This window comes from Onychomys torridus, chromosome 8 (assembly GCF_903995425.1).
Source record: "Onychomys torridus chromosome 8, mOncTor1.1, whole genome shotgun sequence".
Lineage (NCBI taxonomy): Eukaryota > Metazoa > Chordata > Mammalia > Rodentia > Cricetidae > Onychomys > Onychomys torridus.
In genome coordinates this window covers 32,788,779-32,807,013 of record NC_050450.1, presented here as the reverse complement: position 1 = coordinate 32,807,013, position 18,235 = coordinate 32,788,779, and the positions used below count along the sequence as shown (strand labels likewise).

The 18,235-nt window shown below is 41.4% G+C and overlaps 1 protein-coding gene across 1 annotated transcript; it reads left to right on the top strand.

Annotated features, from left to right (window-relative positions):
• The first annotated feature begins 506 nt into the window (after nt 1-506).
• Ublcp1 (ubiquitin like domain containing CTD phosphatase 1) lies at nt 507-17,662 on the top strand. The gene is made up of 11 exons (XM_036197024.1): nt 507-574; nt 3,559-3,756; nt 4,405-4,496; nt 4,831-4,916; nt 4,995-5,110; nt 6,645-6,743; nt 8,974-9,011; nt 9,452-9,550; nt 12,058-12,174; nt 14,820-14,947; nt 16,591-17,662. Exons 2-11 carry the CDS (start codon nt 3,603-3,605, stop codon nt 16,616-16,618), a joined length of 957 nt encoding a protein of 318 aa, XP_036052917.1. The 5' UTR covers nt 507-574; nt 3,559-3,602; the 3' UTR covers nt 16,619-17,662.
• Nucleotides 17,663-18,235: the final 573 nt, after the last annotated feature.

The window sequence follows — 18,235 nt, the reverse complement described above, 5'->3', positions numbered from 1 at the left end:
GGGTTCTGAGCCAATGCACCGATCTGGACCACAGGTGTCACACAGACATTTGTTGCTTGAGTGTCTGGGTCACTTTGACCTGCCCTTTCTCTTTCCGGACACCCAGTTTTCCACCCGAATAGGTAAAATCCGAAGGCCTCGAAATTATTATTACTGGCTTCCTTGCGTCTACAGAGAGGTCTCGTCCTCCGTTCTCAAGGGCCACCTGCTTGTCTTCACTCGGTTTTGGCGAAAAAGAATACGTCATAAGGCCGAGGAGCCCACCGCGGACTCGGAGCATGCGCAGAATGGCCGAGGGCCACCCAGGAACCGCGGTCCCTTTTACAGAGGTCCCAGTCTGGAAAAGACTCGGCTTTCTTGTCACTCCGTGGAGAGTGCTTGGCCCGTGCTCCCCGAGCTTAGCATTTGAAGAGAAACCAAACTGTTGCCATGTCCCCCTACAGCAAATTTCCGGTTCCAACCACACACTTCCGGTCCGCTCGCCGGTTCCGGCCCCGCCCCTTACTTCCGGTCTCCTTAGGTTCCGCTGCGGCCGGCTTTTGCGTCCGCTGTGGCTGGTTCCGCCGCGCTCCAGGTGAGGGGACGCGGGATTCGCCGGCACGCCTGCCTGTGAAGGCGACGCTGCGGCTGGGGGATGCCACTGAACTGCATGCGCCTCGTGGTTTGTTTCGCTGCGGGCCGCGCGGGCTGGAACCGCGGCTGTCCCGCCCGGCACCCAGAGGCCCCTGTCCCGGCGCGCTGCGGGTCGTGGCCGCCGCCTTCGTATCCGGCCTTCTCACCTGATCCCAAGGCTTCCCACATCCTAGAATGTTCTGCGTCCCCCAGGCCCCGTTCCTCCCTTTTGCTGAGTCTGTCTCACCCTCCCCTCAAGGTGGTTGTCGACGGCATCCCAGGCAGCTCGTTTCTGGGTCTCTGCCTACCTTCGGATGCTCTCCCGGGCCAGTCCCAGCTACACCCCCGCGGCGCTGCTGCTGGCTGGTTCTCCGGCCCTGAGGCCATCACCACACTCACTTTTCCCAGGCTTAATGAAAGTTCACAGTGTTACTTTTGAAATTGCCGCCTTTAAGCTGCTTTTAGTTATGCGGTGTTGGGCGAGTCGCCGTGGCTGATTTTGCAGGGTTCTAATCTGTACAGTGAGGTCAGTTGTTAGTTCAGGCTTGCGAAGATTAATTGAGATGATTACGATACTTAGCGTGCTCTTCTCTCACTTCTAAAGTTCATCTAGCTCCTTGTACCTCAGATAGTGCTTTCAGGTGTTATCGCTTGGCAAAACACGGAATTTCGAATTGACTCATCTTAGGGTTTAGTAGGCTGAGGGCCAGAGGTAAGAACTGACTAGGCAAAGCCAACACAGGATGTTAGGCAGAACTCCAATTTAAATTATTTAAATTAAAGAATATGTTCTTTACGTATTTCATAAAAATGTGCTTCTGAGTTTGATTGCCATTACTCACCTCCCACTCCCATTTGGGGGGGACTTATGTAATAAGCTATTAGAATTGTATAAGAAAAAAGTATAAAAATGTTCATGCTTTTATGTCCTGCATGAGTCTCAGTAGTGATATAAGTAAGATTTAAAAAAAAAAAAATTTGAAGAACTAAGCAGTAAAAGTTTGTATAACCTTTATTTTTATTATTATTATTTTTCTATGCCCGGCTTTTTAGGGCATTTACGAATTTGTAGTTACCATTTGTGGGAGAAGTTCTCTATGAAGTATTCCTCTGTTTTGTTAAGCACATGGAGCCAATGCCATTGACAAGATTTTTCTAAAGCAGGTAACATGGAAGAGGCTAGAGGAACGGCATGCCAGCACGCTTCCATGCTTCCGAGATGGAAGAATAAGACTGGTTAAAAAGTCCATTATTTGGTCCCTTTACTTCTGATGGCACTTCCACGAAGTCTTTCCAGTTAGGTCCCTGCTCTTGGTTGGGAACCTTTAGTTGAGAACACTCTCAGGGTCTCGAAGCTCTACTCTGCCCATGAGAGCACAAATTAGTGCTAGATACCTTCCTAACCTTTTTTTTTTTTTTCTTTTTCTTTTTTTTTAGTTTTTCAAGACAGGGTTTCTCTGTAGCTTTGCGCCTTTCCTGGATCTCATGCTGTAGACCAAGCTGGCCTCGAACTCACAAAGATCCACCTGCCTCTGCCTCCTGAGTGCTGGGATTTAAAGGTGTGCGCCACCAACACCCGGCCGCCTTCCAAACTCTTACGAACAGTCCTTCCCATTTCTGTGCAGTACAGAAAAAGAACATGTAACTTTCCAGTTTGACCCACATGCCTTTTTATTCACAGTCATAACACTTTTGGGGGCAGATTCTGCCTAAAGTGGCATTTATTGCTCTAATTAGTAGGCTTGCTGCAAATTTTCTGTAGAACATTATTAACATAAGAGTAAATATAAATGTGATTATAAAGGGAAGCACATAAAGCCAGTATGAGTAGGGATTTGTTAATCTTTTATCGTGAACACAATAACAGACTTTCCAAGTTAAGTTTTTGCAGATTGTCACTCAAATTTTACCTTCTCTAGCAGTTGGTGATGATGGTTGCATGAATAGTGAGACCAAATACTTCATCACATATGTGAAGGTTTGCAAAATGCCAATATGCTGAGATTAGGAAACTCCATTCCTTGATCTATGAAGGAAATAAGTTTATAAATGTTGAAAGCTTTATGGGACAAGAAATCTGCATTTATAAAGTTGGAGAGAATAGCAGCTGCCATGTAACATTTTTGTGGTTGGATCTGTATAAGCAGGTTTGTTTTAACTGGAACTTGATGTTTAACTCCTGTAGGTCCACTTTGACATAGACAGTTTTGATATAATGTGTATAGAGTGTGTAGAGATTTAGTCAGAAAACTCACACCAATTAGGTGCTAATGGGTAGAGTATGTAACTATTTCCTTAATGGAAAAAGGGAATTTTTTATCAGACACTTGTTAGACGAGATGATCTTTGTCAATTCATAAAATATAAAACACATAATGGTATATTATCTGGGCCTGCCTGAAACATAATAAACTTTTGGCTTTAAATTTATTTAACTAAGACTTACATAGTGCTTACCAGGACCTATGTGAGTTAGAAATGTTAACTCATTTAATCATCATAAGAACCCTTAGATGCAAATAGTGTTCCTGTGTTCTCCAGATGAGAAAAGCTATGTGCTAAGCAAGATAACTTCAGGAGTCAAATAGTGGGAAATCTCAGGTCCGAGCCCAGGTGGTTTGTTTTGGGTTCAGTGCTCCCAATGAATGCCTCTCTAACATATAATGAATATGGATATCTGTTGTGGAGGGGTTTGCCTCTCCCCCATAAACCCAACCAAACAAAGCAGGATGGGTAGGCAGCTCATCATTCTCTAGTTGAACAAGAGGAAAAATCTGAAAGAGTGTAGGAAATACTAACTAAGCCAAAACAAGTAAGGAAATTGTAACTTGTAGGATTCTGGGAGTAGCTTTCTGAGAAGGCTGTATAGTAGAGTTTAGGCTGCAAGCACTTACTGTTTCATCTGTCAATTTTAATTTCTTCCTCTTGTATGTGCCTGTCTCCTAGGTGTTTTGTTCTGACTGAAAGCTCCCACTTCATATGCTTGAAGAATGGCACTCCCCATCATTGTGAAATGGGGTGGGCAGGAGTATGCAGTGACCACACTTTCAGAAGATGATACAGTGCTGGATCTCAAGCAGTTCCTCAAGACCCTTACGGGAGTGCTCCCGGAGCGCCAGAAATTACTGGGGCTCAAAGTTAAAGGTGATCTCGCCACTTCGACATTTCTCCACTGGTGCTTATGGGTTTTCCTATTTGCTATTATGGATTGTTGTTGTTTTTTAAAGAAACCTTTTTTGAGTCCCCTAAACTTGTTTCAGTGATAAAAATAAGAATAATGAACAGTTACTTGAAAATAACAGTACTGTTTGGATGACTTAGTTCCCCTGACAGTTGGTATTTGCTTGTTAAGGCTTTGACATAGAAATCCCAGGTGAGAGTGCTGGCATCTGTGATGTACCTTTCATTATTTCTTGGGCCTTGTTTTCTGCTCAAATTGCCTCGTTTCAGAAGTGGAGATGATACTTAGTTTATTGGCACTGTTCTGTTTAGCTTACTTGTATCTTTTATGTCATTGATAGGTGAGTTTGAAGTAATAGAGAATCTATAATTTAGTCTCAGGCTTCAAGACTTGTAGGGCAGTGCCATCTTTCTCTTGAGCATGAGTTGGTTTTGCTTGGGTAGTCCACTACCAGGCCAGATGGGACTCAGGGGGACAACCCTTTTTCTGTAAGAAAAAAACAAAAGAACCCCCAGACTATCAGAGCTGTTGATGTTTGGCTGTTATGTGATGGGAGAGTGGAACTAGCATCTCGACTTTAGTGAGAAAACAGTCATTTGCTTGTGTTGTAGGCAAACCTGCAGAAAATGATGTTAAGCTTGGAGCTCTCAAACTGAAACCAAATACTAAAATCATGATGATGGGAACCCGTGAGGAGAGCTTGGTAAATGTTTACTTTTGTTACCATATGTTCCTTGGAAGGTGTTCTGATACACACTGTACTGTTATAGCATAGTTTTAATGTGGTAAAACTTTCCATCCAGTGAAAAGTAACTGCACAACGGATGTGGTATTAACTCAGCAGAGCCAAGTAATGGGGGCCTTTTGAGTATATAGTTAGTTGTAAGTATAATGTAGCCTGTGTAGTAAAATTTAACATGTCAGATATGCCTAGGGGACAGTAATTAACAGGGGAGCTTTTCCCCTGGTGTGTGTTTGAGCTCAGATTGCCCACTTGTGTTTGTTATGGTGAAACACCACTTTTCCTGTCTTAATAGGAAGATGTCTTATGTCCTCCTCCTGACAATGATGATGTCATCAATGACTTTGACATTGAGGATGAAATAGTTGAAGTAGAAAATAGGTAAGTGCTCTTGGCCTTCAAAGATGTTGTCATGTGAGAAGAGAGGGGATTTTCATCTGATCTTACCTTTTCTGTTAGGGAAGAAAACTTAATGAAGGTCTCTCGCAGAGTCAAGGAGTATAAAGTGGAAGTGCTGAACCCTCCCAGGGAAGGGAAGAAGCTTCTGGTACTGGATGTTGATTATACATTATTTGGTGAGTCTGTTAAGGTACTCTGCGGGTCTTTTACCTGTAACAGTTTCTATTCACCCCTCCCCCACCCCCCACCCAGCAACTCCGTGTTTACATGAAGTACTTGAAAGTTTCTCTTATTGTTACAAAAATAAACCATTCGTTTAGGAAATACAGATAAGCAAATGAAGGCATTACCTATAATTTTAAGAACCAAATATGACAACCAAAAAAAAAAAAAAAAAAGCCGGGCGGTGGTGGCACACGCCTTTAATCCCAGATCTTGGGAGGCAGAGGCAGGCTGATCTCTGTGAGTTCAAGGCCAGCCTGGTCTCCAAAGAGAGTTCCAGGAAAGGCTCAAAGCTACACAGAGAAACCCTGTCTCGAAAAACCAAAAAAAAAAAAAAAGAACCAAAGATGACCACTTTTAATATTTTGATTTTTTTTTTTAAGTGTGTTTCATCTCCTTTTTTTGTTGTTATTTGCTATGAATTAAATACATATTGTGCTGGCTAGTTTATGCCAACTTAACTCAAGCCAGGATTATCTGGGAGAAGGAATCTTAATTTAAAAAAATGCCTCCATACAACAGCTGGCCTGTCGGCAACCCTGTCTTTGGTGCATTTTCTTGATGGATGATTGATAGGGAAGGGGTGCCTCCCCTGGGCTGGTGGTTCTGGGTGCTATAACAGGCAGGCTGAATAAGCCGTGGGAGCAAGGCAGTAGGTGGTCTTCCATGGCTTCTGCTTCACTTCTGCCTTGAGTTCCTGTCCCGACTTCTCTCCATATCGGAGAGCCGGAGAGCTTTTTGGTCAGAGTGGTTTATCAAAGCACTAGAAACCCCAACCAAGGGACATACCTAACAATATTTGTAGGAGCATGGAATCTAAGTTATTTGTGGGGGCTTAGGATATGAATGTGTCATACTTTAACCAACTCAGTCCTGACTGACACTTTTATGAGGACTATTGTTAAAATAGTGTTTTGTATTTTACCCTTGTTTTCTGTTTAAATATATTGAGGCACCTTTCTTAAATTTAAAATTAGTCACGTCAATTGAAAAAGGAAGACATTCATTTCATCTTCTAGTATTGGCAATAAATAAATACTTTCTGCTAGTAAAGTTTTCTTGCTTGTAATCCTAAACGTTGAATGTGTTATAACTTAATGTATACTTTGCTGAAGAATTAATGAACTAATTGTACTTGTACAGTGAAGTTGATTTTTCTCAGAATGATGAATATATGTGAGTATGGGGGCCTTGCTTATTCTTCATTATTGTGAATAATATTTAAACTAGATGAGAAAAAAAAATATACAGTGGTCCATGTAAGCCTGAATTTTTAATGTTACTCTTTGCATGTTATACAGAATTGATCCACTGAAACTGCAGTTCAAGGGCATTAAATTCTGTGCTTTGCAGAACATCCACTCATCCTCAGTGTCCTTCAGTCTCAAGCTGTTTGCAGTTGATTGCTTTTTATAATGGCTTCATTCTACCCAGTACTTGTCCCTGATAATAAACTAATAATTGTTTTTATGATCCATTTTCTTTTAGATCATAGGTCTTGTGCAGAGACTGGGGTAGAGTTAATGAGACCATATCTTCATGAATTTCTAACATCTGCATATGAAGATTATGACATTGTTATTTGGTGTAAGCTTACTTTTTTTTAAATCAGATTTCCATGGAAATAAGGTTGTTATTTATATTATTCTACTGTACAAAGCATGACTTAAAAAGACCTATTTAAATGTGAAAGCTTTCTTTTTTAAAGTAAATTTCTAAAATGATGTTTGACTTTCTTACGTCATTATATGAAGTACATGTATATTTTCTTAGTAGTAAGAAGATAGTTGAATATAGGACAAGAATAGATCACGGTGTTAGAATAAAAGTTCTTATTTATTTGTTTTTGCAGTGCTGGGAACTGAAATAGGAACCTTGTGCAGGCTAGAGAAACACTCTGCCACTGAGCTTTATCTCCAGCCCTTAATCCTTAAATATTGCTCCCATTTTTCCTTACTCTAGTTTTTGGATAGATATTTGGAGACAGACTTTTTTTTTTCTTTTTCTTTCTTAAATCTTAGCGATGTAACTAGACACAAATAAAGAACAGTGTGAGTTGCTTAAGGAAAAATTGATACACGTCGGAAGAGTGCTCCTGCTGCTGAGGTCTGTGGACTTTGATGGGCGTGTAGACCTGTGATAGATGATGACTTTGCTGTCTCAGTAAGGTCACGCTTTGAGTTCACCTGACATTTGTCTTCCCTTTTCTTGATAAGTGAGGCAATGCATTGGTTGGCCTCCCATCCCCCTTGCAGACATTTGAAGTTACTTCTTGGCAGTTTCATAACAGAGTTACCATGGGAATAAGATCCCATCAAGTATAAAGATTTCCCATGTAATTGTAGTAGGTATTTGATGAGAAGCCAGAGAGTTGGTTGCAGCCTGTAAGCTTCCTTTGTACTTTCCTTCTGATTCACAGTGTGTCCCTGTTCACTGACACTGAACATGGTGAAAGTATGGTCATTTCAGTGTTCAGCTTGGGAAAGAGAGCTCACTGAAGCAAAGTTTTCGGTGAGCACCTCTGACATGACATCAGAGAAAAGAAAAAATCCTCTAAATGTTGTTAAGTAAGAACTTAAACATTTAGAGAACCTTTATAGTTATATATTTAAAATAAGTTATTGGTAAATTATTTTATGGTTGTAAGTTGAAAAGCGATACTTACTTTAGAGCTAAATATACTGGGATATGTGTTCTTTGTGAAATCAGGCAGGTCATTAACTCTCTATGAACCGTCCTTTCTTCACCTAGAAGTAGTAAGTTGACCTATATTTTAGATTGAGGTAAGAATAGATATACCAGTGTAGTAACTAGCACCATCGCTAACATACAATCATGCCTTACCAATGAATGATTGTTTCACTTTATGTGTCTCCTTGTTTTTCTTCTGGAAATTACATACATAGAAGAGGTACTTAGTTAACTTTTTTCTTGTTTCACTTTATGTGTCTCCTTGTTTTTCTTCTGGAAATTACATACATAGAAGAGGTACTTAGTTAACTTTTTTCTTACGATTGTTTCATTGTAAATATGACACTCTAAACTTCTAGTTTTATGGACCAATTCTGCATGTAAAGTGTAAGTTGAAACCAGGAAGGGCATGTAAAGATGAGGATTAAATTTTGTGGCAGTGATTGCGTCGGCTAATGTCTTGGCGCGGACATATAATGTAACCTAGGGGACTTCACTCATTTGTCTCAGGTTTGTTTTTAAGGTGGTGGGTTTCCCCGGGTGGTGGTGTTGTACACCTTTAATCCCAGCACTCTGGAGGCAGGAGACAGGTGGATCTCTGTGAGTTCGAGACTAGCCTGGTCTATAGAGTGAGTTCCAGGACAGGCTCCAAAGCTATAGAGGAACCCTGTTTGGGGGGGGGGGGGGGAACCAAACAAGGTGCTAGGTTTAATGAACTTAGTCTGCTGAGCCTGACAAAGTCCAGCTAGTCTCCCACATAGACACTTGACACACACCATTAGTGTGTTTACACTGGCACCGTGTGTGCCTCTGCACGGCCTGGATCCGCTGCCGGAGAAAGTCGAGATCTGCACATCTCAAACTTAATTTGGAATGAATGAGGAATAGTGACAGGGCTGATTTAAAAGGAGTTTGGGGTTTCATTGATCATGGTTACCTCTGTTATACAAATAAAAGTGGTTTACGTATTCCTATTAGAAGACACACGAAAGTAAGTTTATTAGGGACCATTATTTATGATGTTTTTAAAGTTGTGGTCTTGCTTTAAAAACTTATTTATTCAGAAGAAATTTAAAAAATGAAACTCAAACTTTTCATATGTATTGTATTATTCCTCATGTTTTAGCTGCAACAAATATGAAGTGGATTGAAGCTAAAATGAAAGTAAGTGTTAGAAACAAGCCATTTCACAATGTTTTGAAATCACATTTGACAGATCAAAGATTCTAGAACTGAATAATTTCATTTTTACTGGCTGTAGCTACAAATTGCCAGTATTGGGAGTAGAGGTGTGTGTGAGCCTGCTTAATGATGGATTGATCTGAATGCCTAAGCTGGTTCCAAGAAAAAGCTAAACCCCTTTTAACCTTCCTTATACTCTAGTACTGTTTGCTTTGCCCTTCTCTGGTGTGTGATACTGATGAGGTGGTTCATTCTCAAATGGCCAGTTAGGAATGAATCCACTTCTCGGTAGTCACTGGCATCCAGTTGTGCCGCACCATTGCTGTAGAAAACTAGCATTTTGAGATATTGCAGATAGAATGTTCAGAAAGCCTGGGGTTTTGCACACTTGTATTTTAACCTCCTGAACATTTGTGTTCCAGGAACTGGGAGTGAGCACGAATGCCAATTATAAGATCACCTTCATGCTGGACAGTGCTGCTATGATCACTGTGCACACTCCAAGGAGAGGGCTCATCGATGTAAGAGCTCCTGTTAGTCTTGTTAAAAGTGATGAACTTCTTGTATTTAAACTGACAAAAAAGAAAAAACTAGAAAGAATTTAGAATTTCATCGGAACAGGTAGTAAAGCGGTAGCTGGGTTTTGACAAGACATTGTATTTTAAAGATTGACAGCTCTCAGGAGGCAGGTGGATCTTTCTGAGTTCAAGGCCAAGCCTGATTCCAGGCCAGTGAGGGCTAAATAGTAGGACCCCTTCTCAAAAAAAAAATGAATGAATGACTTTTTAAAAGTTTAAGTAAATGATAATGATGCAAGCAAGGCTGTTGAAGGACTAGCTAGAAAGGAACTGTGTCGAGGCTAGCCGTGATCGTGGTGGTGAAGTGCTGCCACAGGGCGGGAGAGAAAAACTGATGTGTGCTGGAAAGAAACCAAAGTGTGCTCACCCTCCTCTAGAAGAAGCTGATGTATTATAATACATGGACCAGGTTAAGGCCTAGTAAACAGCAACAGGACCTCGGGAAGAGGACCGGGCTTTAAAAATGAGGAATTTTACTCAAGTGACTGCTCTCCAGGCCTTACAACAGACAGTTAGTAATAAAGATGAGGGAGATGTCTGTGCCTTTTGAAAACATGTAATAGCAATGAAGAGAGCCAGGAGTAGAGTGTAAACAGTGGCCTAAGTGCATGAGGACTTGCTCAGTGCAAGAACTATTGCACACACCAGGAAATACGACCTGGTGCTTGCCTTCTGTATCCAAGTGTTAGTTAGCTCAGGAAACACGAAGCACAGCAGGGATGCAGCAGTGGGGAATCAAAGGACAACTAACTGCTGGTGGTTAGGCGTGGAGAGCTGGGGGTGGTGCAGTCCACTTCCTCCTCGGATGTAATAGAATGGTTAAGGACTTCACGTCAAGGCAGTCTTAATGAAGTTTGCAGGCCAGTGAGAATGGTTCTTAGCCTTCGTGTACTCTAGGATTCCCCTTAACTTAGCAGTGAACTTTCTGAGGCTGTTTTTTATTTAAAAAACAAAAACCAAGCCTGGAGGTAAATGATTCAGACTGTCTAGTTGCTACCTATCATATTGACACCATGGTTTGAAAATTTCCTTTGTGCTTTCCTATGTTTCAGAGTATTCTGTGGTCAGGAATATTAGTATACTAATTTTAAAGAAGTAGTCCATGTTTGGGAGAACACAGTGTGTTAGATTTAAGATGTAGGATGTAGATGTCCTGGTGTCTGAACAAGCTCCTCATCAAACCTGAGACAAGTTCCCTGCAAACCCCTAGAGTCTGGATTACTGTGTTAGTTCCTATGTTCTTGGCCCAAGAATTGGGCAGTTTTGTTTTAGGAATAAACACATAGTAGAAATAATTTAGGTGAAAAAAAATGTTAAAATCGTATTCCGAAGGAAGAAAACGTCATCCTCACGTTAAGCTGAGGAGGACCCAAGGCACTCCAAGCATTTTTCTCCTTGCTGCCTATTTATCTCACATCACTGAGTGGAGTTCCTGTCACTAACTTAGAAGAATCTGCTTTTTAAAAATTGATGTATTTAAGGCAGTTTCTGAATGTTTTGTTCATTCATGTTTATTCTCCAAAATAAAAAGTTCATGGTTGGTGAACTCTTTCTCCTAGAACAATGGTTGCAACCCTGTGGTGTGTGAAATGACCCTTTCACAGGTCGCCTAAGACCATCAGAGAACACACATTTATATTATGGTTCATAACTAGCAAAACTACAGTTATGAAGTAGCAATGAAAACAATGTTATGGTGGGGTCAGCACAGCGTGAGAACCTGTATAAAGGTCGCAGCATCAGGAGGTTGAGAACCACCGCTCTAGGAAGCCATTCCTCCCCCATGCAGAGATGATGACTTGTGACTCTTCGGTAGGGAAGCAGTGTCACGTTCGGGTTTTTATAAACTGTGAGTGTTAGCAGGTAGGTCTGTAGAGAGATTTGTTCTTTAGTAGTCCTGGATTAGGAATTCTGAAACAAAACCAGTAATTAAATTCTGGTGCCTTTGAACTTGGTGGATCAAATGCACGAGAAATCAGGCACCAGTGCCAGCGGTTTCAAGACAAAATCTCCTGGGCACAGTGATATCTACCTCTGTTCCAGAACTCAGGAGGCTGAGACTAGAGAAATAGGAGTTCAAGGCTCCCCTGAGCTGCAGAGTGAGGCTCTGACGCGGCAAAAACAAAGAAACATCACAAAAAACCTCATGTATATATTTGCAATAAGATGCCTAATTTCTTAATTGAAAGAGCCCAGTTTAGTTTTCCTCACTAAGATGTCCCCAGGAAATGCCTGTGTCTTTGCCTGTGTGAAGTCTCCATGTGAAAACTGTAAAGTGTTTTGGTAGGGTTGGGTGAGTTACACATGCACAAGCTGTTGGACATTGTAGCTTCGTGTGGTGCCTGATGGTCAGCCCGTGCAGTCCTGCAGACAGGAAGGAGCTTGCTGTACTTTTAGGGTGGGGTGAGCTGTTAATTCATACTGAGTTAAATATAAACTTTTATTTTAAGGTGAAGCCTCTTGGAGTCATTTGGGGAAAGTTTTCTGAGTTCTACAGCAAAAAAAACACCATTATGTTTGATGACATAGGAAGAAATTTTCTAATGAATCCACAAAACGGGCTGAAGGTAAGACAGTTTTACTTGCTTTAGGCTAATGTACCCTGAGTGTGGAGTGTCATGAAGTTTTGGATGATCTTTCAGTTAATGTACAGTGAATGTTAGCATGGGCCCTGTAAGATAACAGAGCAGAAAATTTCCTGTTGCCTAATATTTTTACTGTGCCCTGTCTTTGTGTAAACACTTAAACATTGTGTTACAGTTGCCTACAGTATTTAGTACAGTAATATGCTGTGGTTTTGTGGCTAGGGAGCAGTAGCCTTTCCCATTGGGCTTAGGTATGCAGTAAGATAGAGTGTATTCTGTGATGTTCAAACATTGGTGAAATCCATTTCATGTATCTCAGGAAAGGAAATGTTAAGTGATGCATGACTTGTGTACACACACACACATACACACACACACACACACACACACACACACACACACGCGCGTGCGCGCACGCACGCACTCACGCACATACACACCACCTCACCCACAATCCCACAGTTTATCAATTTACTTGTTTTGTTTTGTTGTGTTTTGTTTTGTTTGTGTGTGTGTGTGTGTGTTTGCTAGAATGAATTTATGCTTGTCACTTGTGTACCTAGTACCCACAGATTCCAGAAGACAGTATCAGATCACTGAACTGGAGTTGCAGATGGTTGTGAGCAACCTTGTGGGTGCTGGAAGCCAAACATGGGTCCTCTGCAAGAATGGCTAGTGTTCTTAACTACTGAGCAATCTCTCCAGCCCCCTGTGCTTATATTCTTATGGTCACAGCAAGAGAGTTTGAGTATTTGGGGAAGTTCAAGTGAAAATGAGTGTTGCCTTTTGCATTGTCTTTGGTTAGCCAGCCCACTTGCTCTGTGGGAGCAACCTGATGTTCTGGCCAGCTGCCTCTAGTAGCACCTTTTCTTTTTCTTTTTTTTCTTTTAAACTGAAACTAACAAGGGTTTTGTGATTCTTTTTGTTTTGTTTTGTTTTGAGACAGGGTTTCTCTGTATAGTTTTGGTGCCTGTCCTGGATCTCACTTTGTAGACAAGACTGGCCTCGAACTCACAGAGATCCACCTAGCTGTGCCTCCTGAGTGCTGGGATTAAAGGTGTGTGCCACCACCGCCTGGCGGGTATTGTGATTCTTATAAGTCAAGTGCAGATCTTAGAATTATCAGGCACCAGAGATAGAAGGAGCCACATGTATCTTGTACCCTTTCTTAATTCTAGGATGAAAAGTCAAGACTTACTCAAAATAATGTATATAATGGGTGTTTGACAGCATTTGGACCGAGTCTGTGTGACTTGGTTCTGAGCCAGTGATAATCTTAGCATGAGTCACATGAAATCTGTGTAGGAACCTCAGAGGCATCTCATGCTGGCAACAGAGAACATTGAGGCTAGAATGCTTCTCATGCCCATGGCCGCTAACACATCTGTACAGTATGAAAACAGAGATTCTCCATGACAATAGTGAGGATGTCTCCATGTGAAGTGGAAATCCTGTTACTAAGAGGTTCTTTCTCTGTCCTGAATGTCTTAGCCAGCTAGGTTCTTGATAAGGACAAGGGATGAGAACTTGTAGAAAGTAGATCCTTAAGGCCTTTATAAAGTTTTGAGTTGACTCGGTGTTAGTGCATACTGAGTGTAGTGCAGAGCTGCCAGAATGGTGATAAAAGCCTAGATTGTAGCACAGATTTAGCCTGTTGCCTTGGGAGAGAAGCAAGTGTGTGCACTCGGTACCCTATCTTCGATCTTTTAATATTCTAAAACAAATTCCAAATATGTATTTTATTTAAAGTTAATTTTAATTAATTTTAAAATGTGAAAGGCTATCTTGTGTTGTATAAACATATCTCAACTGATCGTAAGAAAAGACAAAACTATTAGGGAATTAATATGGAAGCGTATATCAAATTAATGGTTGAACAAACTATAAAAATAACTCATTCATTCTCTAACTGTGTAAGTCAAGATTCAGTCTCTCAATTCTGCTTTCCTGACTTTTATAGTTTGAAGTAATGCTTTTTAAGTGAAGTGTTACAATTTGGGAGAACATGACTGCCCTTTTTATGGAAACTGTTCTTTATACATAAATGACAAAGTGAAATGTTTATGGCAAAATGTGGTAGAAAACTGGCATTAATGTGTAATAATCTCAGCTGTATAGGAGTGCATAGTGATGTCAGTCCCATCCCTGGGAAGCACATGTTGGAGGGAGAGAACTGGCTCCTGGAAGTGTTTTCTGGCTTCTGCGTGTGCACATGGCACACACAGGCACACAGCAAACGGAGACACGTGTAGACAGCATAGAGGAGTTCTGCAGTAGAGATAACCCCACTGTGCTCAGGTCAAGCTCCTATCTGGGCTGACTCTGTACAGAGTAGCTAGTGTAAATGCAATCGGGTAGGGAGATCACTCAATGACACAAGGAAATGTGAGGAGCGTTGACTGCAAGACAGGAGTGGCTGCGCAGATCCCAGTGCTGGAGGAGGAGGCTGTGGTGTCCGCCTTGGGCTGAAGGTAGAGCTTAAACAGTACCTGAGACTTCTGTAAACAGGGGTTAGGAAAGTCGTTTGCATTGGCATTTTAGCGTCAGTACCAGACTGAAATGATGGAGTAGCCCAAGCTTTTGTTAACTTTCCTGCCACACCGTGAGGTTTGTTCCTTTGTTGACAGATAAGGCCTTTCATGAAAGCACATCTGAATCGAGATAAAGACAAAGAACTCATGAAGCTCACTCAGTATCTCAAGGAGATAGCCAAGCTTGATGACTTCCTGGACCTGAATCACAAGTACTGGGAAAGGTAAGTGCTAACCATCATTTAAATGTCTCTTTACACCAAGACTGGAAACATGTTGGCAATGCCAAACTGTACCCTTAAGGTTTTTTATGTTTGTTTTTGAGACAGGGTTTCTGTGTGTATCCCTGGCAGTCCTGGAACTCACTTTGTAGACCACGTTGGCCTCGAACTCACAGACATTCACCTGCCTTGGCCTCCTGAGTGCTGGAATTAAAGGCATGTGCCACCACTGCCCAGCTGTACTCTTAATTTTTTATAGAAAGTGGGAAAATATTTTTTTCTACTGGCATTTCCTCAAATGTATTTCTTCCAGCCCCTAACTTACTCATAAACCCACATTCCTTCAGGTCTTTAATATTGCAGTAGTAGGAACTTGAGAGGCTGGTGAATTGCTTTGCAAGCAGGCTACCTTCTGAATTCCCCGCTTCTCTCACCATGGTTCTTTAAGGCAGGGTCTCTGTGCAGCCTATGCTGGCTTCAAATTCTTGGTCCTCCTGCCTCAGCCTCCCAGCAGCTGGGCCTAGAAACACATGCCAGCACATGGGACTGACTAGGAGTTGACCACTAGTATCATGCTGTGAGTTATGTCAGCATGACATTGTTTAGAACTGCAAGGAACTTCAGTGGATAGCAGCAGAAACAGAAAAGAAAACAGCTGCTTATGACTCTTCGTTCTAAGGATTCCCATATTGGTGTAGAGTCTTCCAGAAGACTCTTTCTCTAAGAACAGCGATGGAAAAGTCCACTACAGATCGCAATCAACATCAAGATGTCATAGCCAGGAAACCAGGAGGCATGGGAGCGTTATGTGTCCTCCAAGGAAGGCTATCTTGAAATCAGACCCCAAAAGATCTGGTCCTGGTGTAAACACCAAAGGAAACCTCTGCTGGACACTTTGCTCCTTCAAAGTCCACTTTTGGCCTTTTACGTTACTTTGGCATATAACTAATGATGGTAGTTTCTAAGTGCGAGAAAGGGTTGGAAATTTTAATTTAGCAGCAGATCCTATTAAATAATATTAGGAAACAGTGGATCACTTGGTAAAACCTTTATAGTCTTTTCTTTTTGTAGTGCTGGGCATTGAATCTGGGGCCATATGTATGTTGTGTAGCCACTGTGCCTCTGAGCTACATCCCCAGCTCTCTCCTTTACACTCTTGAGCCCAGTCCTTTTTTAAAAACATATTTTGTGTGTGCATGTGTATGTATGCCCTGCCATCTTTAGTATCGTTTATTCTACTACCTTATTTTTATGCAGGAAAAAGTAAGATGTTTAGATGAAGTCTAAGTTAATTAGAAATCACAATAGTATTTAACATTGGAAAAGGCAGTATGATGTAGTAAGTAATGTTTGCAACTTCCAAAGGCAAATTGTGAATCTGAGCTGCCTGAATTGGCAAATTAACCTTTGTACCTGAGAAATAGGAGGAAGTTCTAGCAGAAATTCATTCTGCATTCTGCGGCTGCTGTGAAGGTTAAAGTCAACACATGTGCTTACAACAGCCCTTGGCACAGAGCACTCAGCAGTTTTTGGTAGCTACTAACTACTCATCTTGAAAGGCCTGTTACTGAAATTGGCAGGAGAGGTAGATTGTTTTCTTGAGTTTGCCTGGTCCAGCTTTAACGTGTTTACCCCACTTCTTGCAGGTATCTCTCAAAGAAGCAAGGACAGTAGTCACCAGTTACACTCACAAGTCGAAGATCCTCGAGACCCAGGGGCATTTGTTTCCTCGCTAGGCATTACTGTGATTGTGCTGGACTCTGATGCAGATGCCAGGCTGCCTAGCTCTGGTCTTCCAATGCTTTGTAAATTTAATTTTGTATTTTTTTGAAGATCATAACAAAGTGCTAAAGAAAGAGTTCTCTTCCCTCTCTGTTAATTTACACTTGAAGACAGTGTTCTCTGGCATTGATTATTGAGGTGTTTTCCCAACCCTCTAAAAAATAGAAAACAGAAAAGAAAATGAAAGGTGGAGAAAAATATAGCCACCAGTGTGACCTTGTGACTTTGGAAACAAGTTTATCTTACGCTTTTGTCTCCTTGTCTAATCAGCTGCCTGAGTCTGAGACCAAACCTATCTTGAAACTAGCTAGTGTGTTCCTCCTTGAAACCAAAAGCAAAACCAAAAAGCCCAAACAAGCTTTTAAATAACAACAAGTTTGTTGTGCTGAAAACTCCCTAGAGTTGTTCTTCCTTGTCACAGAGTTCCTGTTCTGCAGTTTCCCAGGGAGGTCTGGAAGCCAGAGCTGTCTGTCAGTGTTCTTTAGAATGGAGGACATCTGCATACCTTAGGTGGCAGGACAACAAGCGGACTGAAAGAACACTACAGGACAAGAGTATGCTGCTTCTTGGTGGCTAAGTAGAAGCTCTTCTCCCTAAAAACGTAGTCATGAGCACAGCTTACCGCAGTAGTACAAAGGCACATTCACCAACTCCACTCTGAAGCATGGATAGTATTTCTGCCTACTCCAGCTGTGTGTCACTGCTAACTACTAACACCATTGCAGCAAACATATCTAGCCGTGAGATTAAAAAGACCTGTTACTTGCAATGCTTAAGCCTGCGAATATGTAATGTGACCACTGTTTTGTGTTGACAGTATTGCTTTATACAGTTCTTGTATTTGAAGGGAATTGCTCCTTTTAAATGAACATGGTGTACATTGTTCTTATGGGACTATTTCAGTGGTGTAAATAATAAATATCTTTTCTTAAAATACTGGTTAACTGTTTTGTAATGTCTCAAATATGTTTTTCCTCTTTGTCAAATCACTGACCATGTTTAAGCAAGGGCCTCTGAAAATTAAATGTGAGCCTGGCGTTCAGAGGCAGAGGTAGAAGCAGGAAGTATCAGAGTTGGAGAGAGCTGCAGAATAAATGTGTGTATATCACTATCCATTCAGAATGGTTTTAGCAGATAACTAGATGAGAATGCTTAATGAAAATAATGATACTTCTTAAATGATAATTTTTAAGAAGTAATTAAGGGCCAGTAGAATTTTTGTTTTTGTTTGTTTGTTTGTTTGTTTGTTTTTCCCAAGACAGGGTTTTTCTGTGTACCTTTGCGCTTTGCACCTTATCTGAATGTCGCTCTGTAGTCCAGGTTGGCCTCGAACTCATAGAGATCTGCCTGCCTCTGCCTCCCGAGTGCTGGGAGTAAAGGCGTGCACCACTGCAGTCTGGCCAGAAGAATTTTTTAAAAGTTTTTAGTTATGCATGCATGTGCCTATGACTTCAGTTGCTTTCCACCTTATTTGTTGAGACTGGATCCCACTGATTGGACAGGATCTGG

Bases quoted from the DNA above. Each gene is read 5' to 3' on its own strand.
- Ublcp1 (XM_036197024.1), top strand. From the start codon at position 3,603: ATGGCACTCCCCATCATTGTGAAATGGGGTGGGCAGGAGTATGCAGTG. The intron at 4,497-4,830 runs GTAAATGTTTAC...CTGTCTTAATAG, and splicing joins GAACCCGTGAGGAGAGCTTG to GAAGATGTCTTATGTCCTCC. The intron at 9,012-9,451 runs GTAAGTGTTAGA...TTTGTGTTCCAG, and splicing joins GGATTGAAGCTAAAATGAAA to GAACTGGGAGTGAGCACGAA.